Here is a 27,523-nt window from a genome sequence, read left to right on the forward strand (position 1 = left end):
GTCTGGAACATGTTAGATGCTCAACAAATATTTACTGTATTAATGAATACATGGCCTAATCTAATACATGGTTTCTCAATCTCAGTACTCTTGACATTTGGGGCCAGATAATTTTTGGTTGTGGAGGTCTGTTCTATGCACTATAGGAGATTTGGCAGCATGCCAGTCCTTTACCCACTAGATGCCAGTAGCAACCCCCATTATTTAATAACCAAAACTATCTCCAGACATTGCCAAATGTACTGTAGAGAGCAAAGGTGCCCCCAGTTTGGAATCACTGATCTCATGGAATATGATTGTGAGTTTAGGTTCATAAGTAAGTAGGTGACAATTAATTCTAGGAAACTCATTTGGGCAAGAAGAAGAAAAGGAATAGAGGGAAGGTGAAGGGCGATAATTAGCTGATGCTCATCTTATCAATACTTTCAGTATCAATCTAAAGTCATGAGATTGACTGCCCATCTCTTTTTTTTTCTCATGTAAGAGCTACAACACTGAGGCAGGTAAAGTATTTCAAGAAACAAAGTGCAAACAAGCATTTCCCAACATCAGTTCTATAGAACATTATTTCTACAGACTGTTAGCAGATGTCACTGATAAAAGAGGTTCATAGTCAAATAAGTTTGTAAACACTAGAAACAACAAAAGTAAACAGGTTTTTTTTTTAAGTATATTTTATTGATTTTTTTACAGAGAGGAAGGGAGAGGGATAGAGAGTCAGAAACATCCAAGAGAGAGAAACATCAATCAGCTGCCTCCTGCACACCTCCTACTGGGGATGTGCTGGAAACCAAGGTACATGCCCTTGACGGGAATCGAACCTGGGACCCTGAGTCTGCAGGCTGACGCTGTATCCAATGAGCCAAACCGACCAGGGCTGTAAACAGATTTTTTTATTGTGGGACTTATCAGAGTCCTTAACCTTCTAATAGGCTTTGAAAGTCTCTGAAAAAAGAGATGGAGGATGCTGGATTTCCCAAATATTTGGACCTTGCATCCCATTTTTTCGCAGACCATCTTGTGGGATTACTGTGTCTTGGAACACACTCTAGACTAAGTGTATTACTGTGTTAACACCTTTCTAGAAATGAGAATTTTTCTGTCTCCTGCAGTAACTCTCTACGTAGTTAGTTGATCGACATAAGCCATGGTGCCATCATGTTCAAACTGCCTGAGAATACTCACTTCACATAGTCTTGTTGCCTGGGTTCCGTGTCAGGTGTAACAGAATAAGCTAATTTTTTCTAAAGGTAATTAGTAAGGATGTCATTTCTCCCTTTTCAAAGATTCACCAGAGATTTGTCTATTTCCAGCCTTCAGGAACTCTGCTTTCCATGCCGTTTTGGTATATGGTGTCTTCATACCACTAGCTATCAATCCAGAGACTGCGAAGGACTGACTGCCTCATAGAGCTAGCAAGTGGAAAATATAAGATTTGAATTCAAGTCTGGTTAAGAGCTTGTTCTTAACAACCCTATGACTCCCAAGCTCCATCCCCACTCCATTTGCTCACTCATTCATTCAACTGTCATTAGTTTAGTAGCTCCTATATGCCAAGCACTGAGGGAGAACCTAACAAGTGTGGGGTGTGTGTAAGGAGTTTAAGATGCTCCAGAAGAGTAACAGGAATGACAGTCTACTCTTGGGGTGCAGAGAAGACTCATGTTTAGCAGAAGTGACATGTAAGCTGAGATCTGAAAGTTGATCCAGTCATGGGCATAGGAACTGGCATTGTGTGCATAAATAATACTTACCACCACCACACTTGGTGTTGATTTTCTATCTTCCCAGAGCACATAATACCTCTTAGTTTTATCTACTGAGGACATTACCTTTCTTAGAAAAGGACAGGAATGTGAAACTACTAAAAGGCTGCTTCCTTTCGGTTACTGATTATCAGCTTTCCAAGTCTGCACATTGAAGAGAGACACGTGCCCAGGCCCTACTAATTACATGAAAACAATCAGTGAGTTGCAGAGGGTGGAGACTAGCAGACACCTGCTGTATTGGAAAGAAAAAGTCAGAGCCAACTAGTTTCTTTTCCAGTGGAAAAGACGAGATTAGATCCCTCAGAGGAATCAGAGCGTTCTCTGCAAATATTTGATCATGTGTTATTTTAACCCTATTAACCTGAAAATAGTACAATGCCACTCAGAAAAATAAATGGCAATCAGAACAGAAACTGGGGGCTAAAAATGTGTTTTCTTCCCTAGTGTAGCCTAAGGGTACTTGCTGAAATTCTGATTCTAGGCTTTCTTCAGAATCTAATTTTCCAAACAGTTTAACCTCAGAATCACCTGGAGGGCATGTTAAAACAGATTGCTAGCCCTGCCCCCTGAGTTTTTGATTCAGTAGGTCTGGGGGTGGGTCCAGGCATTTGCATTTCTATTGAGTTCCAGGCTGAAGCTGATATTACTGGTCTGGAGACCACACTTTGAGAATCATGGCTCTCTGATAACCTTTCCTTTGGATTACAGGTGTGTTTCTTTTCTGGTATTTTATGTCTCCTGACAAATTGATAATAAACAAAGTCATATTTTTCCAATTATGATTTCAGAGAGTCTTCATTATTGCTGATGGGTTACCACTGATATTTTATTGCCTCACCTTCTGCCCAATGATTATCAATCAGTAAATAAATTCCTATACGCCAAAGAAGGAACACAATAAAGTAGCCATGTGGTGAATACTATTGTAGAGAAAAACAGCTTTTATGATAACAAACTCTCACTTTCTCATTTGTCTGTTTTATGAGGCTAAATTTTCATATATCCACATTTCCAAAATCAGGTGTGGGTGGACATTATTGCTCAGAAATGCAAGCTGATTTCATCTGCAAGATGAATTTTAGGACACCTAAATCATTATCATCTGAAATGCCACCCAACTAACAGGGATGATAGAAGTTGGAGAGTGAATTGACTGATAATATGTGCTCATTCCATGTCTATTTACTGAGCAGCACAAGGCACTGTGAGGAACTGGGTGACGACTACCCCAAGATGCCTCTGAAGCAGATGCTGCCTTCAGGGTGCTAACAGTCCAGGTAAACCTGGATGGAGGATGGCACTGATGAATAAATGAATCAAAGCCGAGAAGGGTAAAGGTCCTCATGGCCCACCTCTTACTTCTCAATGACTAAGACAAGCCATGGGGTAGAGTCACAAGAATTAGCCCACCTGACACTGAAGGAACAAAGAGACCATGTGGGAATTCAGTTAATTACATGTCCCATGCTTCATGGTTTCAGCTACCTTTATTTATTTTTTTCAGCTTGACAAGACAATCTTGCTCTGTACAACCATTGTCCTAAGAAGTCAAGGGATGAGTGCCAAGGGGAGAGAGAATAGAGGACTGCAATGTTTTTAAATGATCCTTACATTACAGCACTATCACTATCCCAAAGGAAGACAGTTTATAACAATTAAGCCACATGGTAGAGCAGAAACTCTGATTGCTTTGTGACTTTGGATCTAAGAGGATATTTGAACTTCGATAGTGGAGGAAGAAAGGAGGATCTATGGCCTCTTCTGGTTCTCCCTGGCATAGGGACCCATCCTATATTGTCTTTAGAAACTAAGCATAGGAAAAGAAAACGTGGTCTCTGAAGCTACACCCAAGTGAGTATACTAGTAACTAACAGGATAGCAACATGCTAAACTGCAAACAAGTTAATGTTAAACAAGTTTCCATCTTAACATCACTCTAGGCAAAAGTTAATTTTTAAAATTGGGCAACCAACAATATTCTTGAACAACAGGTTAATGATGATACTTTCACTCTGTTTACAGGTGCTGTGGAGAGGGTGAAGAAAATCCGAGACTATGCTTTCGTGCACTTCAATAACCGAGAAGACGCAATTGAGGCCATGAAAGCTTTAAATGGGAAGGTAATGTAGACAAAGAAAAAGTATGTACAGATTCCATCAAAGTATGGTGTGGAAATTTTATTCAAAAGAACAATCCTGCAAGTCTATCTCACTCAGGCTTTCTCCAACACCAACACGGCCGCCTCTGTTCATTTAAGATGAAAAGAAAGAAAGTGATGGGAAGTATGATAAACATGTTGCTTGCATGTCCAACTCTATCTCTAATTTTGGCTGACTTGGGCAAGTTGCTGACGCTCAATTTCCTTAGAAAGAGGATATTGGGGTAGATTATTTCAAGATGTTTTTCACCCATTCCAATTTTCACTCATTACTTTAAAGAGATTATCACCTTTGTAGTGCAGTATTTTAGGGGCTGATGATCAGGAAAAAAATGTCAAGGTAGCTGTTATTCTGCCCTCAAAGTTTGATCTTCCAACTCTGGAAAACTTGTAACCACTTCACCTTGCCAAGAATAAGGTCTGGGGGAAAACTAACTTCTATATCCTTACTTTTGATTTATATAGAAACCAATATATTTACTTCAATCCAATACACATTCAAGAGCTTCCATAGGCCACTTATCATGCTAAATAATGTCTGGGTTACAAAAAATATCAAACCAAAGATATTTATCGAAGAGCTAAAAGTCTGTCAGAAGAATAAAACAAGTCACAAACATTTTTGCAAAGGTGTTCACAAAAAGGATGAGTGGCGCATAAAGAACCAGAAAATCTTCATGGATATGAGAAGAGACAAAGAGAAGCCATGAAAATTGGGCAGAATTTTAAAAGAGAAAAAAAAACCCAAAACATGGAAAAGGAGAAGCAGTCTTAGACAGCGGCACAAAACTTAAAAAGAGCAAGTTATGATTTGAGAACAGTAAAAGCAGACCAATTTGGTGAGAACATAATACATCAGGCTATTTTACCTGTTGGGTTTCGCATCAGTCAATCCTAAAGGACACAGATGGCAAAGGGACTTATTACAAAGGTGTGAGTGCAGAGTCAGAGAATCAAGAGATAGTGCAAGAACCTAGAGCTCCTGGCATTTCTTAAGTCAAAGGGACAAGGGCTGGAGACGTAACAGGAAACTAAAGCAGAGAGGATTGTGTAGAGCAGGTCTCTGAGAGAAGCAGTGATCTTTGGTCAAGAAACACATCCAGGCTTAGCTGACCTCTCAGAGAGGGAGCAGAGGAAGAAATAGCCGGAACTCACTGTTATCTCTTTCTCTTATCTCCTGCCAGGACTCCCTATGGGCCAAACCCAATCATAATCCAGAAGGCCCAGGAGCCCTGAAGAGGACCCCATGTAGATCACCCCCCACCCCAGGGCAAAGAGGCTGGAGACCACTGGGGAGTAGGCCCTTCAGATACAGTGGGGCCTGGGCATTAGAGCTTCTCCAGGACCTACAAAAATGTTTGAGTACTGGGAGGAAAAGTATTGACTTTAAAATAAAAAAGAAAAGAAAGCAAAAAATTAATCCATATTTAATACATGTCTATGTAGCAAAACATTATTTTATCATTGATTATTACATTTAATATCATAAAATGATTATTTAAAACAATTTGCAGGTTAATTATTTTCAATTTGAAAACATTTCTAAGTATACAAATGATTGCTGAAAAGGGATATTCTGAATTAAGTGCTAATTTATTATTATTTATTATATGATCATTAAACTAACTGCTAAGTTATGATTAATTGATAAATAATTGAAAGCATTGGAATAATTACAATTAAAATATATTCAAACTTTTCCCAGTTTTTAAAGCTATATATATTTATAGGTAGATATTTTCATAGAAGTGGATACATATATTATATAGTTAAATAGATATTCAATATTATTATTAAATATACAATAAATATTATAATTATATCCTCTCTATAAAATGGTAATATGCAAATTAGCCATCACTCTGCTACATAAGCCACGCCCACCAGCCAAGCCATGCCCACCAGCCAATCAGGGCTAGTATGCAAATTAACCCCAATCCAAGATGGCTACAGCCACAGAGAGCAAGGTTTCCCAGGTAACAGAGGAAGCCAAGCTTTCCATAGCCGTTGCAGGCTACAAAGTTTCAATTATAGAAGGTAAACAAATTCAAACAAATGGCGGCAGAATGGAGCTTGAGAGAGCAGGCCAGGGTTGCCGGCGGCAACAGGGGAAGCAAAGCTTTCCGCACACCCTGGCCGGGCCCACCCGCTTAAGGCAACAAAGTTTCAATTGTAGAAGGTGAATTAACTGCCACAGAAATGGCTGCCGGAGCCCCAGGCTTGGCTCCGCTCCAGGCTACAAAGTTTCAATTGTAGAAGGAAAATAAATTCCAGATACCAGGGCCTCCCTTTGGGTTGCCAGGGGGCGTGTCCGGCCTGCAAACCACCACAGGCCCCTCGTTCAGGCCGCCCCACACCCCAAGGGAACCCCCACCCTTATCTGTGACACCCTTCAGGGAAAACCAGCTGGCCCCCACCCGTGCACCAGGCCTCTGTCCAATCTAATAAAAGAATAATATACAGATTGATCATCACTGCAACACACAATATAGCTGCCCCATGTGGTCAAAGATCCTGCCCCCATGTGGACACAAGATGGCCACCACAAGATGGCCAGCAGGAGAGGGCAGTTGGGAGGCACCCGGCCTGCAAGGGAGGGCAGTTGCAAGGGACCAGGCTTGCAAGGGAGGGCAGTTGCGAGGGACCAGGCTTGCAAGGGAGGGCAGTTGCGAGGGACCAGGCTTGCAAGGGAGGGCAGTTGGAGGTGATCAACCCTGCAGGAGAGGGCAGTTAGGGGTGACCAGGCTGGCAGAGGAGGGAAGTTGGGGGCAAACAGGCTGGCAGGGGAGCAGTTAAGCATCAACCAGGCTGGCAGCAGAGTGGTTAAGGGGTGATCAGGCTGGCAGGCAGAAGCGGTTAGGGGCAATCAGGAAGGCAGGCAGGCAAGCAGTTGGGAGCCAGCAGTCCTGGATTGTGAGAGGGATGTCCGACTGCCCGTTTAGGCCCGATCCCACCAGGATCGGGCCTAAACGGGCAGTCGGACATCCCTCCAGGAGTCCCAGATTGGAGAGGGTACAGGCTGGGCTGAGGGACAACCCCCTGCCGTGCACGAATTTCGTGCACCGGGCTTCTAGTTTCACTATAATGTGGTGTGGGAAAATCAAAAATAAGTTTTTCTAAGAACTAAGAAAGCTTTTGAGTATGCATAGGGATATTTATATTTAACTAGAGGGTGGGTGTATCCCTCAGCCCAGCCTGTACCCTCTCCAATCTGGGACCCCTTGAAGGATGTCCTACTACCCTAAACAGGCAGCTGGACATCCCTCTCACAATCCAGGACTGCTGGCTCCCAACTGCTCACCTGCCTGCCTTCCTGATTGCCCCTAACCACTTCTGCCTGCCAGCCTGATCACCCCCTAACCACTACCCTGCCAGCCTGATTGATGCCTAACTGCTCCCCTGCCAGACTGATTGCCCCTAACTGCCTTCCCCTGCAGGCCTGCCCCCCACCCCAACTGCTCTCCCCTGAAGGCCTGGGTCCCCCCCAACTGCCCTTCCCTGCAGGCCTGGTCACCCCCAACTTCCCTCCTCTGCTGGCCTGGTCACCCCTAACTGCCCTCCCCTGTAGGCCTGGTCCCTCCCAAGTGCCCTCCCCTGCTGGCCTGATTGCCCACAACTGCCCTTTACTGCAGGCCTGATCTTTCCCAACTGCCCTCCCCTGCTGGCCATCTTGTGGTGGCCATCTTGTATCCACATGGGGGCAGCCATCTTGTGTTGGAGTGACAGTCAATTTGCATATTACTCTTTTATTATATAGGATTTGTTAATCAAGGTGAGGCTTTGAATATTTTGTGCAGTGGAGTAATTATATTTACAATTTAGGGAAATGAACCTACTAATAATTGAAATTTCATAGAATAGGCAGAGAGATGTAATTGCAACTAGTTAAAACGTTATTAGTCATCCAAATGGAAAGAAACAGGACTTGAACTAGGGTGGGAATGAGGTGTAGAAGAGAGCTCTACATAGGACTAAGGGGGGTGAATTCAAAGGACTCAGGGACTGATTGGATGTAGGGGTAAGAAAGAAGGATGAGGCAATATAGGTTTTCATTATGGGAAACCAGAATAATACTGTTAGGGAAGCCAGGCAGGAGAGCCTATTTAAAGAGAAAAGTGATGAATTGAGCTTTGGGTGTGATAATTCATTTATTCTATAAATATTTATGGATGTTTATGATGTACAAAAAATTTTGCTGGGCTTGGGATATACAGATTAATGAGATATTGTCTTAGCTCTTGAAATGTCTAAACCAAATAACTAAAATACAATGTTGAGTTTAAAACACTGTTGGGTGGCAGAGGAATGCAAAACAAAATCTATCACAATAAGAAATCTGACTTTGCAGTGTGTAATCATTCTATTACAAAGGTCTCTTGATATGAAAGTGCCTATAAGCAGAGACCTATTTGGGTCTCTCATCTTCAAGAAAAGACTGATGATATAAAGCATCTTATCCAAGTTTACCTCATTCCTTCAATACTCCATTTCTTCTATTCACATGAATGACAATGTAACAGTTGAATATCAGCTGGATTCTCTCTCTCTGAGTGTTTCATTTGACACCGGCTCCTGCTACTAAAAAGTAGGGTAGATCCATAGAAACAGGGATAAGTTGCCACCAGAGACGGAACAAAATGGTCAGGATGAATCACGAGCTCTATCTAGCAGACTTCAATGACCCAGGAACCACTGAATTGCTCGTGACATCAGATAATAAGGGTGGATGATTGCTACTGTGGAAGGGAATTTCTGCAGGAACATTTTATGTCATTTTTTTCATTTATATAAAATAGGAGCCCATCATATTATTAGAAAGAAACCACAAAAGCTTTCTCATAACTCCTTGTTGCTTTGATAAGGAATACATTACTCTATCAAGTATTTGTTGAGAGCCATCCTGGTCTCTGTGTATGACAGTGATACAGAAGTGAGTCACACATGTAGATCTAAACACTTCTATTATGTTCAACGATTATCTTCAGCTATTATCTGGAGCTGTTTTTCAATGTCAAAAATTTGTGTCAGAATAGAACCAATTCAATAATTCTTGAGGATAAATTTTCAGGAGTGCTCAACTTGAGAAACCTCAGTACTATCCACCATCTCCATTTGTTAGTTACCAACTGTTCAGCAGGCCAAAAGGTTGCTTCCCAAGGAAGTACATGTGGGGGACAAGGTAATGGCCTCAGATGCCTCTTCCTTGAGTAGTGCCTCACCTTTTAGGTCTCTCCACCTTCCCAGTGAAAATGTACTTATTGTATAGCAACTCTAAGGAGTAAGACCTGTAGTTGGCTAGCAGTCACAAAGGCCCAACTGGACTACCCATAACCAAAAAGTTAATAATTTATAAGATCTCTTTATTGGTTTCCTTTCATCTTCATTGTACTCTGCTAGGTAATGGAGATTTTAATCTCCATAATTAACCTAAACTGTCTTAGAATTACATAATTACATAAACATGTAAACATGTAATTTAAAACATATACATCACATTAAAAATATTACATAATTCTGTCTCAGTGACTGTATTCAGACAATAAATTTATAACCAATATGTTCATGGATGGTGGCCAATTTGTCACTGTAAAAACCTGTTGGCAGCTTATGGGCAACTTATCAACAACCTATTCAGGGAAAAATTTAAATGACCCATGCCATCAACCTATAGAGACAAGTATATATAATTAAAACAGCCAGTACACATAGCAGCAAATAGGCTAATACAGAAGGAGACCCATTACGAGGGCTCAGCCTCCCTTGGTTGTATTCATATATTTCTTGTTGCTTTTTCCTTGCTCTCTATAACAGGTGCTGGATGGCTCCCCCATTGAAGTGACCCTAGCCAAACCAGTGGACAAGGACAGCTATGTCAGGTATACCCGAGGCACAGGTGGAAGGGGCACCATGCTGCAAGGAGAGTATACCTATTCTTTGGGCCATGTTTATGATCCTACCACAGCCTACCTCGGAGCTCCTGTCTTCTATGCCCCGCAGGCCTATACGATTCCTAGCCTTCATTTCCCAGCCACCAAAGGACATTTTGGCAACAGGGCCATTATCCGAGCCCCTTCTGTTAGAGGTAATACTAATCAGCTCTTGCCTTAGAAAAACTCCGTGATTTCAAACGATATGTATTGCAATAGCCTTAGACAAACTGGATGAGTACACTGGGAGAAAAGCACTTGAAAATTTTTTTAAAAAATCAAATATTTTATCAATAGTTATCCTTCCATAGGAATCTTATTTCACATTACAACTGGTTGAGAAAACTTGGTCATAGCATAGTACAAATGAGTCTTTCCACACATTTGATCTTTGCATGGGACCCATAACATTTGCACAAACTAAATCTCAGGTCCACAATTGTTCACGTCTCTCTTATCATTGAATCACCATATTGGAGTCATATGTAACTTGTCACATAATTAAAACATTATGCATTTAGAATCTAAAATCACATCATAAAACAATCCATACATTCAATATAAGTTGTCAACCAGTTGTAATGTAAGGAAAAACAAACTCTACTCCAAGGGGGGAAAAACACCTTTATAACAAAACAAAAACAAAAAATCAATGAATGATATTCATGGATGAAGGGTAATCAATTTAACATTTTTAACTTTATGCCACCAATAGGAAATCAAAGTAGCAATGTGGAAAAAAAAATCAAAAGGAATCTATTAATGAAACTCAATAGAAATTTAAGCCTCACATGGACAGAACATAAAATAGAAGATGGTTAATTTAAAAATGCTTTCAATGTTGGTTTTCCAACAGGTCATTGAGGATGGCATTATTGGGAAAACTAGAATTCATTTCTGACTTATTGCTCAATAACAAAATAAGACTGATATGACCACTGTATGTGGTTATATTAAGCTGGGGTGTTGTTGTTTTTTTAAATACCTTCCCAATATTAATTATTCTACAGAAAAAAATGTCAATAAAAGGTTAACGGAAGACAGAAACGGAAAATATTTTATCTGTACCAAATTTTTAAGTTGCTTATATAATTATCAATAGCTTTGATAGTATTGCTTTCTTCCACAGATCATTTTTTTTTTTTTAAAAAGAAAGACACCTCTGGTGAACTCTACCTTATGTTGAGTTTCATTACATTAGAATCCTCGGGTTTTCTACCCATCTTCAGGGCAATAATCAATGTGACTTGGGCTAACTTTTCCATTACAGTAAGATTCAGGGTGATTTTCTGGTGGTTTGATTCGGTTTAATGCCTTCTTACATTCCTAGAAATTTACATGAATGTACCTGTAGGGGCTGCGGGAGTGAGAGGCCTGGGCGGCCGTGGCTATTTGGCGTACACAGGCCTGGGTCGTGGATATCAGGTCAAAGGAGACAAGAAAGAAGAGAAACTCTATGATCTTTTACCGGGGATGGAGCTCACCCCGATGAATCCGGTTACCTTAAAACCCCATGGAATTAAACTTGCTCCCCAGGTACGTGATGTTATTCCAGAGATAGTCTTTTTAAGTTGAGCCAACATCCATTATTCTCCTTTCATCAAATGATTTGACTGGATCCCTACTTAGGTTACTATTTTGTTTTGTCTTGTGTGTTTTTTGTTTATTTGTTTGTTTTTACATAGATAAAGTGACCAGTCAACATAACGTCTTGTCAGAGTGCTGAGTGTTGTTCCATTACAGATTTTCTTTTTTTTTTTAATTATAAAATTTGGTACCTTAAATAATCTTCCACTGAAATGCAAAGATCCTGAGAGCTACTGAGAATATCAACCAATACCTTAAGTAAGATAATATAAAGCCAAGACCTTAGTTCAAAATAAATGGCAATTGTATGTAAGCCAGGTTGGTTAGCAAATGAAGAATATTCATGACAGTCAATGAATGGACCATTTAGGATATCTTTTCTTAGAAACACTGTGTTTAAGAGGAAATACCATGTCATCTAAGGTGGTATTACTCATATTAACTATGAGGCACCATCAGTCATATCAAATTAAGTTTTCTACTGTGATTATATTTGCACAGTAGCACTATAGTGATTTTTTATTGCTTTCATTTCACAGTTCTAATTTTCCAGGTTTCTGCATGAGGCTATATTTTTTATTATTGGAAAATTAAAAGTGATAAAAGTTGTTTTAGAATGGAAACTGAATAATAAACACAGTTAAAATAACACAAAACTGGTTCTAAGTTAACCAGTAGATTGTTCCCTGTGCAGTACATGCTGATCTCTCTGCAAAGACACTTGGGCTCAATAACCAATATCTACCTGGTAGTTGCTCAGAGTTACAGTTTGTATATTCGAAAGGAAAATTTTCTACTCTCACCACAAAGGCATAGGCTCCAAATTTATGGAAGTAGCCTTATGATTGCAATCGAGTAGAAAAGTTGGTTTTCTAAAAGTTTATCTTGAATATTTTTTTGTAGAATTGCTGGCTTTCTTAGACACACAAAATTGTACATCTAAGGTTTCTGTTAACCCTACCCAGACAATTAAAAACAAACAAAAACTCCTATCAGAGTGGTAAACAGCAATCATTTATTTGTGCAAAAACTATTTATTGGGCATTCTTTAACACGTATTTTGTTAGTTCTGGTGATAGAAAATGGAATATAACACAATCCCTTACCATCAAAAATTATGTGGCACAGAAAAAGTAATCCAATTTAGAAATGGGCAAAAGACCTGAATAGACATTTTTCCAAAGAAACTATACAAATGGTCAACATATTTTTTAAAATGAGGAAATCCTGCCATTTGTGTCAACATGGATAGTCCTTGAGTATGCTAAGTGAAATAAATCAGACAGAGAAAGACAAATACTGTATGATCCCATTTATATGTGGAATCTTAAAAAAATATATCCAAACTCAAAAAAAGAGATCAGGTTTATGGTTAACAGTGGTGGATGGTAGAGGTGGGAGAATTGAAGAGACGGGAGGAACGTGGTCAAAAGGTACAAACTTTTAATTATAAGATAACTAAGTACTAGGCATGTGATGTACAATATAATGACTATAATTAATACCACTGTATAATATATATGCAGATTGTTAAGAGAATAAATCCTAAGAATTCTCATCACAAGGAAAGTAACTTTTTTCTTTTTCCTACGTTTTCTCTTTATTGCATTTGTATTGGATAATTGAAGCTAACTAAACTTATTATGGTAATCATTTTACAATATATGTAAGTCAAACTAATATGTGTACACCTGAAACTCACACCATGATGTATGTTAATTATATCTCAATAAAACTGGGAAAACATTATATGGCAATTCAGTGAGAGGATACTGACAGGTACACAGATCATTATAAAAAAAATCCAGTAACTGCCATGAGTTTGGCACTCAGAGCTTTGCTCAGAAAACACAAAGCTAGTCACCCAATCTCCCTTGAGTTAAAACTCAAAATAAGAAACCTAATTAAACTACTGGGAAAACTAGAAATCTTTTAAGAAAATAGAAAGTAATGATCATCATAAATTCTGTAGAACAGTTCTGAGAGCTGCTATAGCATGAGCTATGATCTCTGCTTTTAATATCAAACCCAGGCTAGAAACTGGTCATGCTTTTTATTAAGATGTGAGTAACCATCTCTATCAGCTAATGAAAATTCTTTAATTAATTTTTCCCCGAATTTCTGCAACTATGGCTTAGAAACTGAAGACCATGTCACCCCAACCTTCATGGTGGAGCCTTAAGAACTCCATAGTGGAGCTCTGAACTTCCAACAAGAAGAGCCGAGGGACTCATGCTGACCTGCAGTCAGCAGTTAGAGCTGCTACTCCATTAGCACATGTTACAGAATATCTGCCAGATAAAGCAATTTACTATTGTTCAGGAACTTCCGAGAATGCTTTGTATATGACAAGAGATGCTACAAAACTGAGGATATTACAAGAAAAGTTAATAAAGAAGCTAGAAGCAATCTATAAACTACATAAATGAGAAAGATCATGCTATTGCAGCTGGACTGGAGTTAGAACAAATGAGATAAGCTCCATAGGGGCTTCCTGGGACATTGTTCCGTCCCAAAGAGTTGTGTGTTTTTGTTGTTGTTGTTTTGTTTTTCAGATCTATGGCCTATTTTGCACAGTTTATTGAATCTGCCAACTAATGGGAGTATCAGGGCTTGTGGGCCACCAAAAAATGGCTTCAAGATGAAGAAAATATGTGCCTTTAGACATGATTCAGTTTGCAGTAATGATAGAAAAAAACAAACCATGCAGGAAACTTCTATAAACCAGACTATTGTAAAAATAACCAGAAGTGGTCTTTCGCCAAAAACATTGCAACTGTCAACACCCACCTGTCAATCCTCATCAATAAATACTAACCAATTAAACTTTAAAATTCTATTTTTATGAAAATATGAAGTTAAACTTTATGATAAATAACATCAAATAAGAATATACTGTATCCTTAGGTTATTTTCTCTAGACCATTAGAAAGAGAAGGATTGAAGATAATGAGTAAATCCAGCCACACAGTGCTAGAATATAAAATTTTAAAATAGGGATAAATATATCAAACAAATCATAAAATTAAACTATTGGTAAAAAGTTACAGCTAATGGACTAAACTAAAAACATGTTAGACTAAGTGGTGTGAAGATGGTTTTTATGAATTAATAGACCTAACATTTTAAATAGAGTTCAAATTGAGTTCATGTTAAATTTTGTGAGTCATTAAACCATGTAGCATTTTATATCTTTTTATATTAGTTTAAACTCTGAAGGACAGAGTTAAAAACCTGAAAGCTGGAGAAATAATGCAAATGTGACATTTGAAAGAAAAGTCTTTTTTTCTTTTTACTCTTGTAGATATTAGAAGAAATTTGTCAGAAAAATAACTGGGGACAGCCAGTATATCAACTGCACTCTACCATTGGACAAGATCAAAGACAACTATTCTTATACAAAATAACCATTCCTGCTCTGGCCAGCCAAAATCCTGCAATGTGGGTAACTTCTCCAAATTCCTAATCATACCAATTTTAGAATAAGAGACTCTTATCAATTAAGTGCATTTTATCACTATCTCAATAAGATAAATATTCAAGTCTTCTACCCACTCATTTTTCATTAAATGAAACATTGAGATGTAGAGTTAGGATGTATGTGCCAACTATGAAACTGACATCTCAAAACCCCCAAATTTTGTGTAGACAGTGAAGACCTGGTAGTGAAATAAACCAATGGAAAACTGCAGCTGTAAAATTTAACAGAAATGAAAAGTATAACCCATTCTTTGATCTGTGTGGTATTTAGGTTGAACCGTATGACATAGCCATTTTATACAAAATAACATCATGCTCTGAGGTTTAAATTTTGGACCAATGATACAACCTCTCTGCTAGTGGATATCACCTTCTGAATTTTACCTGGAGCCTGCATTTCTGCATTATTTTAGGAACCATCGTGTTTCACATGCACCTCAGAAAAGCCACATAATGAGTTACAAGTATGTTCCAGGAATGACGTCAACCACCAATGTTCTAGGTCCATTCATAGATATGTCTACATGTATGTACTATATATTTAGAAGCTTTAATGGCAAAGAGGATGAAAAATACCCACACAAAATTCTGTCATCCTATCATCCTCAAAAGCTAACAGCGCCTTAGCTGTTTACCTGTCTCAGTAGCACAAGTTTAAAAGGCTCACCCTGACTGTGCTTTCCAGCCACGCCTTCACACCTCCGAAGCTAAGTGCCTACGTGGATGAAGCAAAGACATACGCAGCCGAGTACACCCTGCAGACCCTGGGCATTCCCACCGATGGGGCCAGCGCTCCCACTGCAGCAGCTGCTGCCGCTTCTGCTGCTGCTTTTCCAGGTATGGAAATACTGGGCCAGAGAGGGCACCCTGCACAGAGTGTCTTGGAAACCCTTCTTGGTACCATGGACTCATAGAGTTGTTTGTAAACTCCACCTACAATAAATGCGATTTACACCATCGGTGACCAAAAAGAATTTGCCAGATAAGTGAAGCATTAAAGTCTGAGGCAAGAGAATTGAGCTGGGCAGCAGAAGTGGGTTGGGTCTAGGCCATGTGATCTTTTTTTTTTTTTTTTAATATATTTTATTGCTTTTTTACAGAGAGGAAGGGAGAGGGATAGAGAGTTAGAAACATCAGTGATGAGAGAGAAATATCGATCAGCTGCCTCCTGCACACCTCCGACTGGGGATGTGCCCGCAACCAAGGTACGTGCCCTTGACTGGAATCGAACCCGGGACCCTTCAGTCCGCAGGCCGCCGCTCTATCCACTGAGCCAAACCAGTTAGGGCTAGGCCATGTGATCTTGAATGAGCCAGTCTCTCTGCATCTGATTTGCTTTGGTTTGGTTTTTACTTTCAGTAAGAACGTTTGGAACTACCTACTAACAGCTGGTGTTTATCTGAGCTCTTACCATGTGCCAGGCTCTCCCCTAAATCCCCAGCAGACTTTAGGTTACCTCAGTAATGCTCACAGCGCCACAGAGATAGGTGCTAGCATAATGCCTGTTGTATGGATGAAGAACCTGAGTCCTGGGAAGATTACGTCAGTTGGCCAAGGTCAATCAGCTTTTCGGCAATCCTTGCACTCCCTCCCCAAATCCAACCTTCGATTTCACTTTTATTACTTTGATTTATGAAAGAGATGTGCAGATTACATTTTTTTTAAATTATTTTAAGTAAAAAACAAATTGGGGGGGGGTGAGAGAGTCTTTCGATATGTACATAATCAGACCTCATTTTTTTTATCTCTTCTATAATTTTTGTCTGGGGCAGACGCTGATTGCTTAAAATAAAGTCTATCTGTAGATCAACAAGTCTTCAGGGCCACATTTAAAGACTTTTCCGCATTTATTATATACCTACAATAAATGCTGATAATTTAAAAAATGAATCCTCTAGAGAGGGGACCAAATTTCTTTTGGAAATATTTTCTCAGCATTCAGTTTGAGTAACTCCATTCTTTTTTTTTTTTTAAGTAATAAAAGTTTCTTTCTTTTTTTTTTTTTTAATTTCATTCTGACTTGTCACTGTATCCAGATACCCCCATAAGCCCAAATCAGAGAGTTCTGACTAGACTTGGAAATATGGATTCCTATTGATTGATTAATTTGTATATTGGTTATATGAAGGTATGAGAACTCTATAACCCTCACATCCATATTCTTGGGCCAAATCTCATTTTCTTTATTTCCCAAAAATTCTGAATAGATACTCCACTCTGGCAGGTGATGCTGAAACTAATGCTTCACACATGAATGTGACCTCAATCCAGCTGCCACTGCAGAGGGCACGGTCTCCCCTGGGCTGTACTAGGGCCACCAACCCCGGAACTGCATTCCATAAACTAGGGTGTTGATGTTTGTGCACTGGGGACAAGGCCAGGACTTCTCAGTTCTTGAAGAAAGTTGAACCCCTGTCTTGCAGAAAACTGTACCCCAACAACCCCTAACAAACATACTATAAAAATAAATGAGCCAATGTCAGGAGAACTTTAAAGTTTGCTTTCACATTGGAAAGGATTTACTTTTTCCCAAGAATACTGTATCTTATCCATACTTATTTGCGCCTACAAGAAGCAGAAAAATTTAGGGCATGACTGTGTCTTGGGAATACTTAAGAATTTAAGAATCTATTACAACTTTATAGCAGAATCAAGCAGAGAATAATAGACTTCGAGGGAAGAATCTGTTTAAAACACAAATACTTTTGCGCCTAAGAAATTAGCCAAATTGCAAAAGAAAATTCAAAATCCCTAAAGATAAAATCTATGCTACACACACATATGCATACATTACTTACTTACTTTAGATATTCTGTTTCCAAAATCATGAAAATAATTGTTAACACATTTCTCATATCCTTGGGAAATGTACCAAACTTCACTAGTGCATTAGTCAGCATTACTGCTCAAAGTGAAGGAGCCAAGGAGTGGATTCAACTTTTAAAAAAATAGTCCAGCCAGCTTCCAGCCACCACCTCCTGAGAAGCCACCAGAAAGAAATCAATGTGTTTGGGGTTGGGCAGACTTCCACAGCACATAAAACAAATGGGCTTTTGTGGGTGGTTTTTTGTTTTGTTTTGTTTTATCAGATCCCTGTTTATTGCTTAATTACTTTTCCCTTTTTCTCATCATCTTTTGCAATTTTTGGATCATCTCAAATACCCAGTTTTGGTCTAAAACACTAACGGGTTAATATTGCTTTAAGATAAGAGCTGCTATGCTCTCTTCTTTAAAAGTGATTACTAATCAACTAAACATAACACTAAGCCCTAGCTGGTTTGGCTCAGTGGATAGAGCGTCGGCCTGTGGGCTGAAGGGTCCTGGGTTCGATTCCAGTCAAGGGCACATACTGGGGTTGTGGGCTCGATCCCCAGTAGGGGATGTACACGAGGCAACCAATAAATGATTCTCTCTCATTATTGATCTTTCTATCTCTCTTTCCATCTCCCTTCCTCTCTGAAATCAATAATATGTAAAACCATAACACTAAGATGACAGCAAACAATGATTTCCTTATAATTCAAAGCTTGGTTTGCAGGGAGGAGCGGGGGAGGACAGGCATCCAAATACACCAAAGGTAGCTTGATGGTAGGGGGAGAAGATGCTATTTTCCCTTCAAGGTTAGGTCTAATTGTGGGAAGGCTACTTAGTATTTGCTTTCATGGTGCCATATATAAAAACATGCTAAAATAGTAATTATTTATCCTACTGGTCTACCCACTCCCTACAAGTACTTCTCAGGTGAAAGCAATGTCCATCATTTCATTAAGGTGGGGGTGGGGAGGCAGCAGAAGCAGACCCACAGAGCCCCACCCCCATCCCTGCCTCCTTCATAAATTCTGAGACCCTCTGAGAAAGCTCTGAATCCCACTCTCTCATCCACTCAGCATCCTATTACGATTGTTTCCTGGACTCTACCCCCAGGGTTTCTAATTCTCTCAGGGAAGTGATTCTGCCACAGGGGCTCCACCTCACTTGGAGGAATGCTGCCCCCTAGAGGATGCGTCCCCTGAGAGCGCCTTTTAAAATGCACAGCTGGGAATATGCACCTATTCCGAAAGGAAGACCATAAGGCAAAGGGAAGCCAAGGGGAATCCCTTTCACGCCGTTTTCTCTGCCTCCTCCTCCAGGATATGCTGTCCCTAGCGCCACTGCACCCGTGTCCGCAGCCCAGCTCAAGCAAGCAGTGACCCTCGGACAAGACTTGGCCGCATATACAACGTATGAGGTCTACCCCACTTTCGCAGTGACCGCCCGCGGGGATGCATATGGAGCCTTCTGAAGATATCTTTTTTATTTTATTTTAATAATAAGACACAAAACTCTATATAGAAGAAATAAACCTCTAACTCAGTCCCCTAATGATCACACGTAATGCTTTTCTTCACGTGATGCCGTTCCTGAGATGATCGTTTCTACTAACTGTAGAATCGCCATAGGAGAACATTATTCCCAATTCAATCAAATGTTAAGGAGCCTTTTCTCTCACTGCCCCCAGGTAGCTCTTGCAAGGTTGCTGAGTGTCTTGGGAGTTCATTTACAAGCCCTGATGGAGTGGAGAGAGAGCTTTTAACTGACCTCCACAGTCAGTAACCACAGAGAGCCAAGTCAACTCCAGAATCTTAACCCTGGCTGGCAGCTAGCTGGTTTGTGATCCCCCAAGTCACAAAAGGCAGAGGGAAGGTGGGAGGATGCTTTTCAAAACATGCTCGCCATTACCCGCTAAGTGGAGTGTGTTCACAGGCTGGGGCTTGTGAAAAAAAAATATGTCCAAGGTTTGATGAGTCAGCATTTGCAGTCTGAAAATTCTGCCCACTTTGTCATAGGTCAGCATCTCCCTGTCCCCTGCCATCCCCGGGGACTTCCTGGAAATCGAAGTGATATATTGCAACCCTGGTTAAAGCAATCCAGGCCTATTGTTTATTAAACTCATTAGCCCACCTCTTTGCCCCTAGAACCCCTGCCCTTCCCGAGCATCCCCACAAGACAATAATCCTTCCAACCTGAAATGACTTTTTCTCATTTTAATCGTTTGATGGGCCCATATTGATTTATTTTCATTTCAGTCTTGTTTTGCTCTTCTCCGATATCTTAAAAAAGGAAATCCCATTTATAGACCGTCACCTATGATACTTTTAGCTATTTGGCAAATTGGCTGAAAAGTCATTTCAAACAAAGTGAGGAATAAAGATTTACTCTTCGTATTTCTTTGACCTTTTCGCAATGCCCAGGCCACCATCCAGCCTTCAGAGACAGTTAAAGTAACTTGGTTCAGCCTTGGACTATCTCACCCACGCTTCTATTAAATCTGCCAGGATCTACCTTTCCTTCCTTTTACTTCCAATAAGCACCGGACAGCTTCGGCAGAGCTGGGTGCTGTGGTCTTGGAGCATCACAGGAAACATAGTCACTGCTGATTAGAGGCTGATTCTCCAGACACTCAGCCAGGGTGTGATTTACCAAAAGTCCCTAGAGTCGAGGGCCTCTTCTCCAGGAACATCTGATGGTGGAGGAGGATGCTACAAAAGTCAGAATGGAGAGGAGTAGAAGGCACTACTTGTTTACCATCCTTATACACGATTGCTTTTTGTTCCAAGCAGAAATAATCTAATTCCAACCACCCAATACCCATTACTACTTCTCAAGTCTCATCAGTGGTTTAAGACATAATAGTAGTATAATTTCCATCTTTAAAAATCCCTTGGCCCTTGTAAAATTCTACAGGACTCAAGGGAAAACATAGGTACAAAGGCATAAAATAAAAAAAAAAGTCAACTCTTGACTGGAATTCTATGATTCAAAATCAGGCCAGATTCCAATCAAAATCAGATAAATTCCAAAAACAATTAAAAGTCCTTGTCACCTTTCAGTTCTGTGAACTCCAACCTGATGTCAAAAGCCTCGATGTTACAGATGGAATGTTGAAAGGCCTTTGCTTTTAGCTTTGAATTTTGCTTCTCAGACCCTAGGACAGTGGTCGGCAAACTCATTAGTCAACAGAGCCAAATATCAACATACAACGATTGAAATTTCTTTTGAGAGCCAAATTTTTTAAACTTAAACTTCTTCTAACGCCATTTCTTCAAAATAGACTCGCCCAGGCCGTGGTATTTTGTGGAAGAGCCACACTTAAGGGGCCAAAGAGCCGCATGTGGCTCGCGAGCCGCGGTTTGCCGACCACTGCCCTAGGACAGTGGTTCCCAAACTTGCCTACACATTGGGAACACCTGGAGGAACTTTCAAAGCCAAGATCACACCTCATACCAATTACATCGGAATGTCTTGGGGTCGGTAATTTTGATATCAGTATTTTTTTAAAGGTAAGGTGATTCCAATTATGCAACTAAGTTTGGGAACTGCTTATTTTTTTCCCTTTCTATTTCACTTTTGTTAAATAGAAAAATTTGTCTAAATTAAAACAAAATAGCCAAATCATATTTTTACATATATTCATCTTATGAAAGTATGAATTTGAATATAATGCATATTGGCTATAAACTAATTCTTGGGTCAAACTAATTCTAAAAAGGAGAAAGTGAAAAAGTTCTCCTTAAGCAATGTGTAGGTCCAAATTTACACTTCCCCACAGACCAGCTGTTATACTCAATGACAGTAATTACATTGGGGGTCAGGCAAATTCCTACTCAGTTAAAAAAAAAAATTCAAAATTCCAAGAGCAAGAGTTGCAATTCTCTTTGAAATCTTTAAAAATGAATGGAAAGGGCACTCTGTATGTCTAACCCATGCAAATTAGAAGGTTTCATCCAGAGGAATTTTAATTTAATCAAAATGAACAATTAGTAAATATAGGAATCTCTTTATGAGAAAAGTCATTATCCCAGATTAAATTATAAATGTTAAGAGTAAAGACTTAAACATACAATAATACAAAAATATCAAGAAGGTTACCACTGGAACCCCATCTCCTTACTTTCTTGAGGAAAAACATAAGTATTCATGATGTTTACATTCTGAGGACTGATTTTATTTAAGTAAGTAGATGTGGTTTTATTTTTTGCTGAAATGTTACTTCATTCTAGCAAAATCTAGAGGATACTTCAAAGTCTATTAGAACATATTCATAGAAAGTGTCAATGTGTCTACCATATCATATGTTTGCATTTACTTTGCCCACGTTAATTAATGTAGACCAAGTCCTGCTATAGTTTCTGAAAATTTAAAAATGGGATTTTGAAAACCAAGTGTAGAACCAAAGTTTTCCTTTGCATGATGTTTACATTTTTGGCCTTTAGATATTACTTAATACCTATCATACCTTGTGTATCAATATTCATTTTTCAGTTTTATTGCTTCCTAGAAATAAATTTTCATAGAAATTTTTTTAAATGAATCAACCAACCAAGCAATAATAACAAAATACCCAAGCAAATAATTTAGAAACATCCAGTACAATAGAATTGGCTTTCTAGATGTTGGTAACCAATAGCTTACTGAGAATTAAAATCAGGCAGTGTTACTTAGGAGGAAATGGAACAGCAGTGAGAGTAGATGTCTGTTTTCCTACCTGTAAAAAATGCTACCTCTTCTCAAATTGCTGTACTTCTCTACCAACCCATTAGTATAACTAGTAGACCACCTTTAATTGCAACAAAATGTAATTCTCTAGGTGACTAGTTTTCCCCTCCCACCCCTGCCCAAACCTGGCATCATGCCAAACCACACTATGTTTGGGTAACAGCACCCAAAATTGCTGTTAGAAAGCTCCCTCATTTAAAGAAAGTAAGCTGCCAACAGGAGCTAAGAGGCTGAAGAATGTCAATCCCACTCAGGGTTGAGCAACATCTCTGTCTTTCTAGTGTGACGATACGTCTGGGTGTGCCAGGACAGTGCTGGCTTACATCTGTTGCCCCATGTTCTAAATACTTACAATAGCTCCTCTCACTCTCAAATGTGTCCAGTTTAGATGAGAAATTGTACAAGGACCCCTTCATTATGGCCTTTTAAAAAAAATGTTGTAGAATTGGCTTTATTCTCCCCAAAGCAGATATAGCTTGCTTCAACTAAAGATCCCAGCTACTCCTTTTTGCCCAGGGTAGGAGCACAGTGAACAGAGAGAGATGTGTGATCTTCTCCCCACCATGGTTCCCCTCAATCCACTCCCCATCTAGCTGCCCCTCTACCCAGCCCTTTGCTGGTCCAACTTTTCCTCCCACTGCCGCTGGGCTACAGGTCCTGAGTTCTGCCATCAGTGACAGAGCTAGCAGCCACAAGGCTAGATTAGGCAGGGGACAAGATGTGAAACAGCTCTTAGGGACATGTGCTTGGCCTGTCACAACCACAGGGCATTAGGAGGTTCATAAACCATTTGCTGGTTCCTTTCTTCCTTGAACCAAGCTATTTATACCCCAAGCCAGAAAGGACTTCCTTCACCTTAAAAATAAATTTAAAAGAATATGCAAATTTTTTAAAAAGGAAATAAATGTAAAGATCCAGAGGAGCTTTAAAACATGGATTTGTCTTAGTCACATACTAATTTATGATGTTAATAAGCAGATCCCTATGCTTTTTATCTACTTGAAAGCATTTTGGTCATTAACTATCTCTGTTTTCTAAATATACTTTTATTTATAAAATTCAAAATCTATTTCACAAACCTTACTTATACCTATATTTTTGGCAATAAGTGATTTGCAACAAAACATACATACTTTTTTCAAATGTAAATTTTATTTAGATAGTTAACATTTGCTACTATTATTCCTAAGAGATCTTTGTGCTCACAGGCTGCAGATAAGTCTATTTAAATCAGCCCATCATGATCACTGATTTAAATATTTATTATAATTATTGGTATTTTTATTCCTATTCCTTTATGAGTTTTTTTTCTGACTTTTCTGGCTGCAATATAACCAGATAGGTTATCCTCTATCTCTTAATGAAAAGCAAACTGTCAGCAAAATGAATTTCTAGTTTCTAGATGTTAATTTCTTCCTTGTTTTCCTTTTTGTTATTATTGACTTTATTTATGTGAAGTTAGTTAGCTGAGGTACCAAAAAAAAAGATACAAAAACAGTATTAAAGAGTGTGCCTAAAGCACTTATTTTTATACTTTGAGTACAATGTTTTATAGAACTCTGTGGTCTATCTAAATATACTAAGTAAAATTACAACACTCATTTATTGGGAAACTAATCATTAGCTTGGAAGCAATAAACATAATGGGTACCATGGAATCATAAATCACATGAAATGGGCAATAATGCAATATTGTAATGACTAGTGTAATTCGAGGATAGCAAAATGATTATAATTGAATTGTCAAGTACTATTATAAAGTTTTAAAAACCAGCAACGTGAGTTGGTTTATTTTTTTCTTTCCTAAAAACTAACAGTTTACTCTCTTTGAGTAAATACTAAGTATTAATGACCTATCATTGCAATGTCCTTTTGGTGATTTCTTTACATTTCCATCTTTTATAAAAGTCCACTTTGATGTACTTTCTGAGAATAAATGTAACTTGATAATTAAATGCATTATTTTCTAATCAATAAAGAAAATAAGAGAAACACTCAGAAACTAAAAATAAAGAGAAAACATGACTCCAGAAAGGTAAGTGGGCTCTGAAGTCAACATTGAGCCTGGTGGAGGAGGGCCGGGGTCTGCTGACCCCTGATGGACTAAGCAGAGGTCAGCAAACTATCCCTCGAGCAGCAGATTCAGCAACGTGTGTTTTATTAGCCCTTGAGCTAAGAATGGTTACTATATTTTTAAAGGACTGAGCTAAGATTTTTTTTTATTTTAAAAAGTGCTTTAAAAATAAAAGGAAGAATTTGTGACAAAGACCAAAGATGTCCAAAAAGCCTAAATATTTGCCATCTGACCCTTTACAAAAAGCTTGCCAACCCTGCACTAAACCAACACCACATATTTTGATTTCTGTTACAGGTAGCACCCCACTTCTAGGTGCTAAATTCTGAAGTAACTAGGATTAGGTTAAACTACCAGTGACAGTATTTAAAACAAGAGTGGTTTAAATAAATAAGGTAACATTTTATTGTCCCTTGTCCCAAAGTTCCAAAAGGCAGAACAGTGCCAGTATTGTGCTTCACAGTGTCATGAACAGAGGGTCTTTCTTCTTGTCGCTTTATTTGCGACAAGATAATGGCATTTACATTCCAAAGCGAAGGATAGAGGAAGGACAAAGAAGAGAAAAGGAAAACTAGCTTTCTGTTAAGGAGATGTACTGGAAGCTGCAGTACACTATGATTTGCATCTCATTGGTCAGAACATAGGTACATGGCCACACCTGGATGCAAGAGTAGATGGAAAATGGGCAACCTTTATCTGGGCAACCATAAAAATTATTTTTCTATGAAAAGATGAAAGAATGAATATTGACAAAGACTAGCACAAATACCTACATCACAGGGAAGATGTGAGATTTAATGAAATAAGGCACATGAGATAATCTGGCACTGGGCTCTGCTGGGGTTCTTGTCCCAGCATTACGAAGGGTTCAGCAATCTGAAGAAAGGCTGTGTGTAGATTAATAAGGAGTCCAAAGACGAAAGATAGTTTTGAAAGGCATAGGGTGGTGGTCGGCAAACTGCAGCTTGCGAGCCCCAGTTTGCTGCTCTGTTGACTAATGAGTTTGCCGACCACTGTCATATACTATCCTTTACCTCTTTGCACACAATATGCCACAATTGCCTAATCCTCACAGCTTCCAACTACATGGTAACATTTAGTCTAGCAGTGGTCGGCAAACTCATTAGTCAACAGAGTGGCAAACCGCGACTTGCGAGCCGCATGTGGCTCGCGAGCCGCAGTTTGCCAACCACTGGCATAGGGGGTCAGAGGAGCTTCATCTAAAGGAGCTAAAGACTTCTCCTTGACTCAGGACCCTGTGCTTTTTATTAACACAATTTGTCCTAAGGCAAGGTGGAGATAATACACTTCAAAGGATAGGGTACAGAAGCATTGTCAGATTGGGGTATAGCCTACAGTTGTTCAGGTGTTTGGCCAACAGGAGGCGATAACATGTAGATTGAGATGCCCTGAGCTGTCTAGCAGTAAACAATCATCCTATTCAGGTTTGAGGAAAGTGCCTATCAGCCATTCCAACAGGTAATTACATATGTGACTCAGCCCTTGTTGAGCCCCCAAGTTTCATCAACCTTTTGATAAAACTCTTGTAATTATGACATGCTGGAATTGGCTCCCGGCAGGGCTCAGCACCTGCTTGATGCCTATGAGTCTTGGCTTCCCTTTACCAACTGAAAGGAAACTGTCAATTTATCTTAGAATTTCTCAAAGTATTGTCACCCATTGAAAGTGCAGCTGTGGTAGAGTCCAGTCCACTGACCCCACCTCCTGGTATTCACACCGTTGTATAATCACCTTCCCTTGAGTGCAGGCTGGACCTAGTGGCTCACTTCTACTGAATAAAATGTGGGATGTCACTTTTGAGATTAAGTTAGAGAAGGTTATTATTTCCACCTTGTTGGGTCTCCTTGCTTGCTAGCTCTGATGAAGCCAGCTGCCATGTTGTGAGTTATGCTATGCAAAGGGCCATATGGCCAGGAGCTGAATGAAGTCAGCTGCCAGCCAACAGCATGTGAGAACTGAGCCTGCCGACAACCACATGATTGGGCTTAGAAACAGAATCCCCCTCAACAGAGCCTTGACAAGCTGCACCCTGGGCTGACACAGGGATTGCAGATTCTGAGAGATTTTGCAGCAGAAGACCCACCTAAATTGTGCCTGGATTCCTGCCCCATCAAAACTGTAAGATAAGTGTTGTTCTTTTCAGATGCTAACTTTCAGACTAGTTTGTCATGAAGCAAGAGATAACTAATACAACAGTGAAAGATTATAAAGTTACAGTGAACACAAATGTGTGTATCATCTAAGAGTCACTGAAGCTGTTACACAAAATTGGGAAAACCAATTCAATTTTTGATTTTATAAGTAACTTGCTGTTGTTAGTCTACAGGATCATATGCCCACTACTAAGAAAGATAAAGCCAAGGAAGTTGGATACACCTCATAGGAGGCATTCAAAAATGCTGATTGAGTGGAAAGAAGAAAGGAAGGGAGGGACAGATGAAGGGAAGGAGTTAGGGGTGAAAGGAAACAAAAAGAGAGGTGGTAAAGACCTGAGAGTGAGGGGCTGGGTAGAAGGGGGGGGGGAAGGGGAGGAAAGGAGACATCTGTAATACTGTCAACAATAAATTAAATAAATAATTTTTTTAGAAAGAGAGAGTGAGAAAGGGCAGGGTAGAAAAGGAGAAGAAAAGGAAAGGAAGAGAAGGGAAGATATTAATTTACTTCTATTCTCACTGTATTTCCCCCCTTTCAGCAGGTCCCTCTGTCTATCACTGCTTCAATAAAGAGATTCCATGCAGTCGTTTCTGGCTGTGGTTTTCCAAAAGCTTTAGCAATTCAAAGAATTTATAGGGTTTGCGGGGGGGGGGGGGGGAGGGGGGAGTAAAAGAATGGGAGTAAAGTGATCTGTAATAGAGACAGAGTATTGTGGAGAAGCAAGGGAGAAAGTGCATGCCTTTGTCCCCAAATAGAATGGGGACAGGGAGAGAGAAAAGAAAAAGATGGATAAAAAAGAACATAGAGAATCTCGGTC

At 39.5% G+C, this 27,523-nt stretch overlaps 1 protein-coding gene across 2 annotated transcripts in view; it reads left to right on the forward strand.

Annotated features, from left to right (window-relative positions):
• Positions 1–19,277, forward strand: part of A1CF (APOBEC1 complementation factor) — a 76,345-nt gene extending 57,068 nt beyond the window's left edge. The window contains exons 7-12 of one of the 2 annotated variants that reach the window (XM_079794125.1): positions 3,792–3,889; positions 9,739–10,009; positions 11,185–11,390; positions 14,746–14,882; positions 15,607–15,758; positions 19,052–19,277. In XM_079794125.1, coding sequence (XP_079650251.1) covers positions 3,792–3,889; positions 9,739–10,009; positions 11,185–11,390; positions 14,746–14,882; positions 15,607–15,758; positions 19,052–19,203 — 1,016 coding nt within the window. In that variant the 3' untranslated portion in view covers positions 19,204–19,277. The remainder of the gene's footprint in view (positions 1–3,791; positions 3,890–9,738; positions 10,010–11,184; positions 11,391–14,745; positions 14,883–15,606; positions 15,759–19,051) is intronic. The other variant, XM_079794126.1, reaches the window with a different exon arrangement.
• The last annotated feature ends 8,246 nt before the right edge of the window (positions 19,278–27,523 follow it).

The sequence above is a fragment of the Cnephaeus nilssonii genome, assembly GCF_951640355.1.
Source record: "Cnephaeus nilssonii genome assembly, chromosome: 16".
Taxonomy (NCBI): domain Eukaryota; kingdom Metazoa; phylum Chordata; class Mammalia; order Chiroptera; family Vespertilionidae; genus Cnephaeus; species Cnephaeus nilssonii.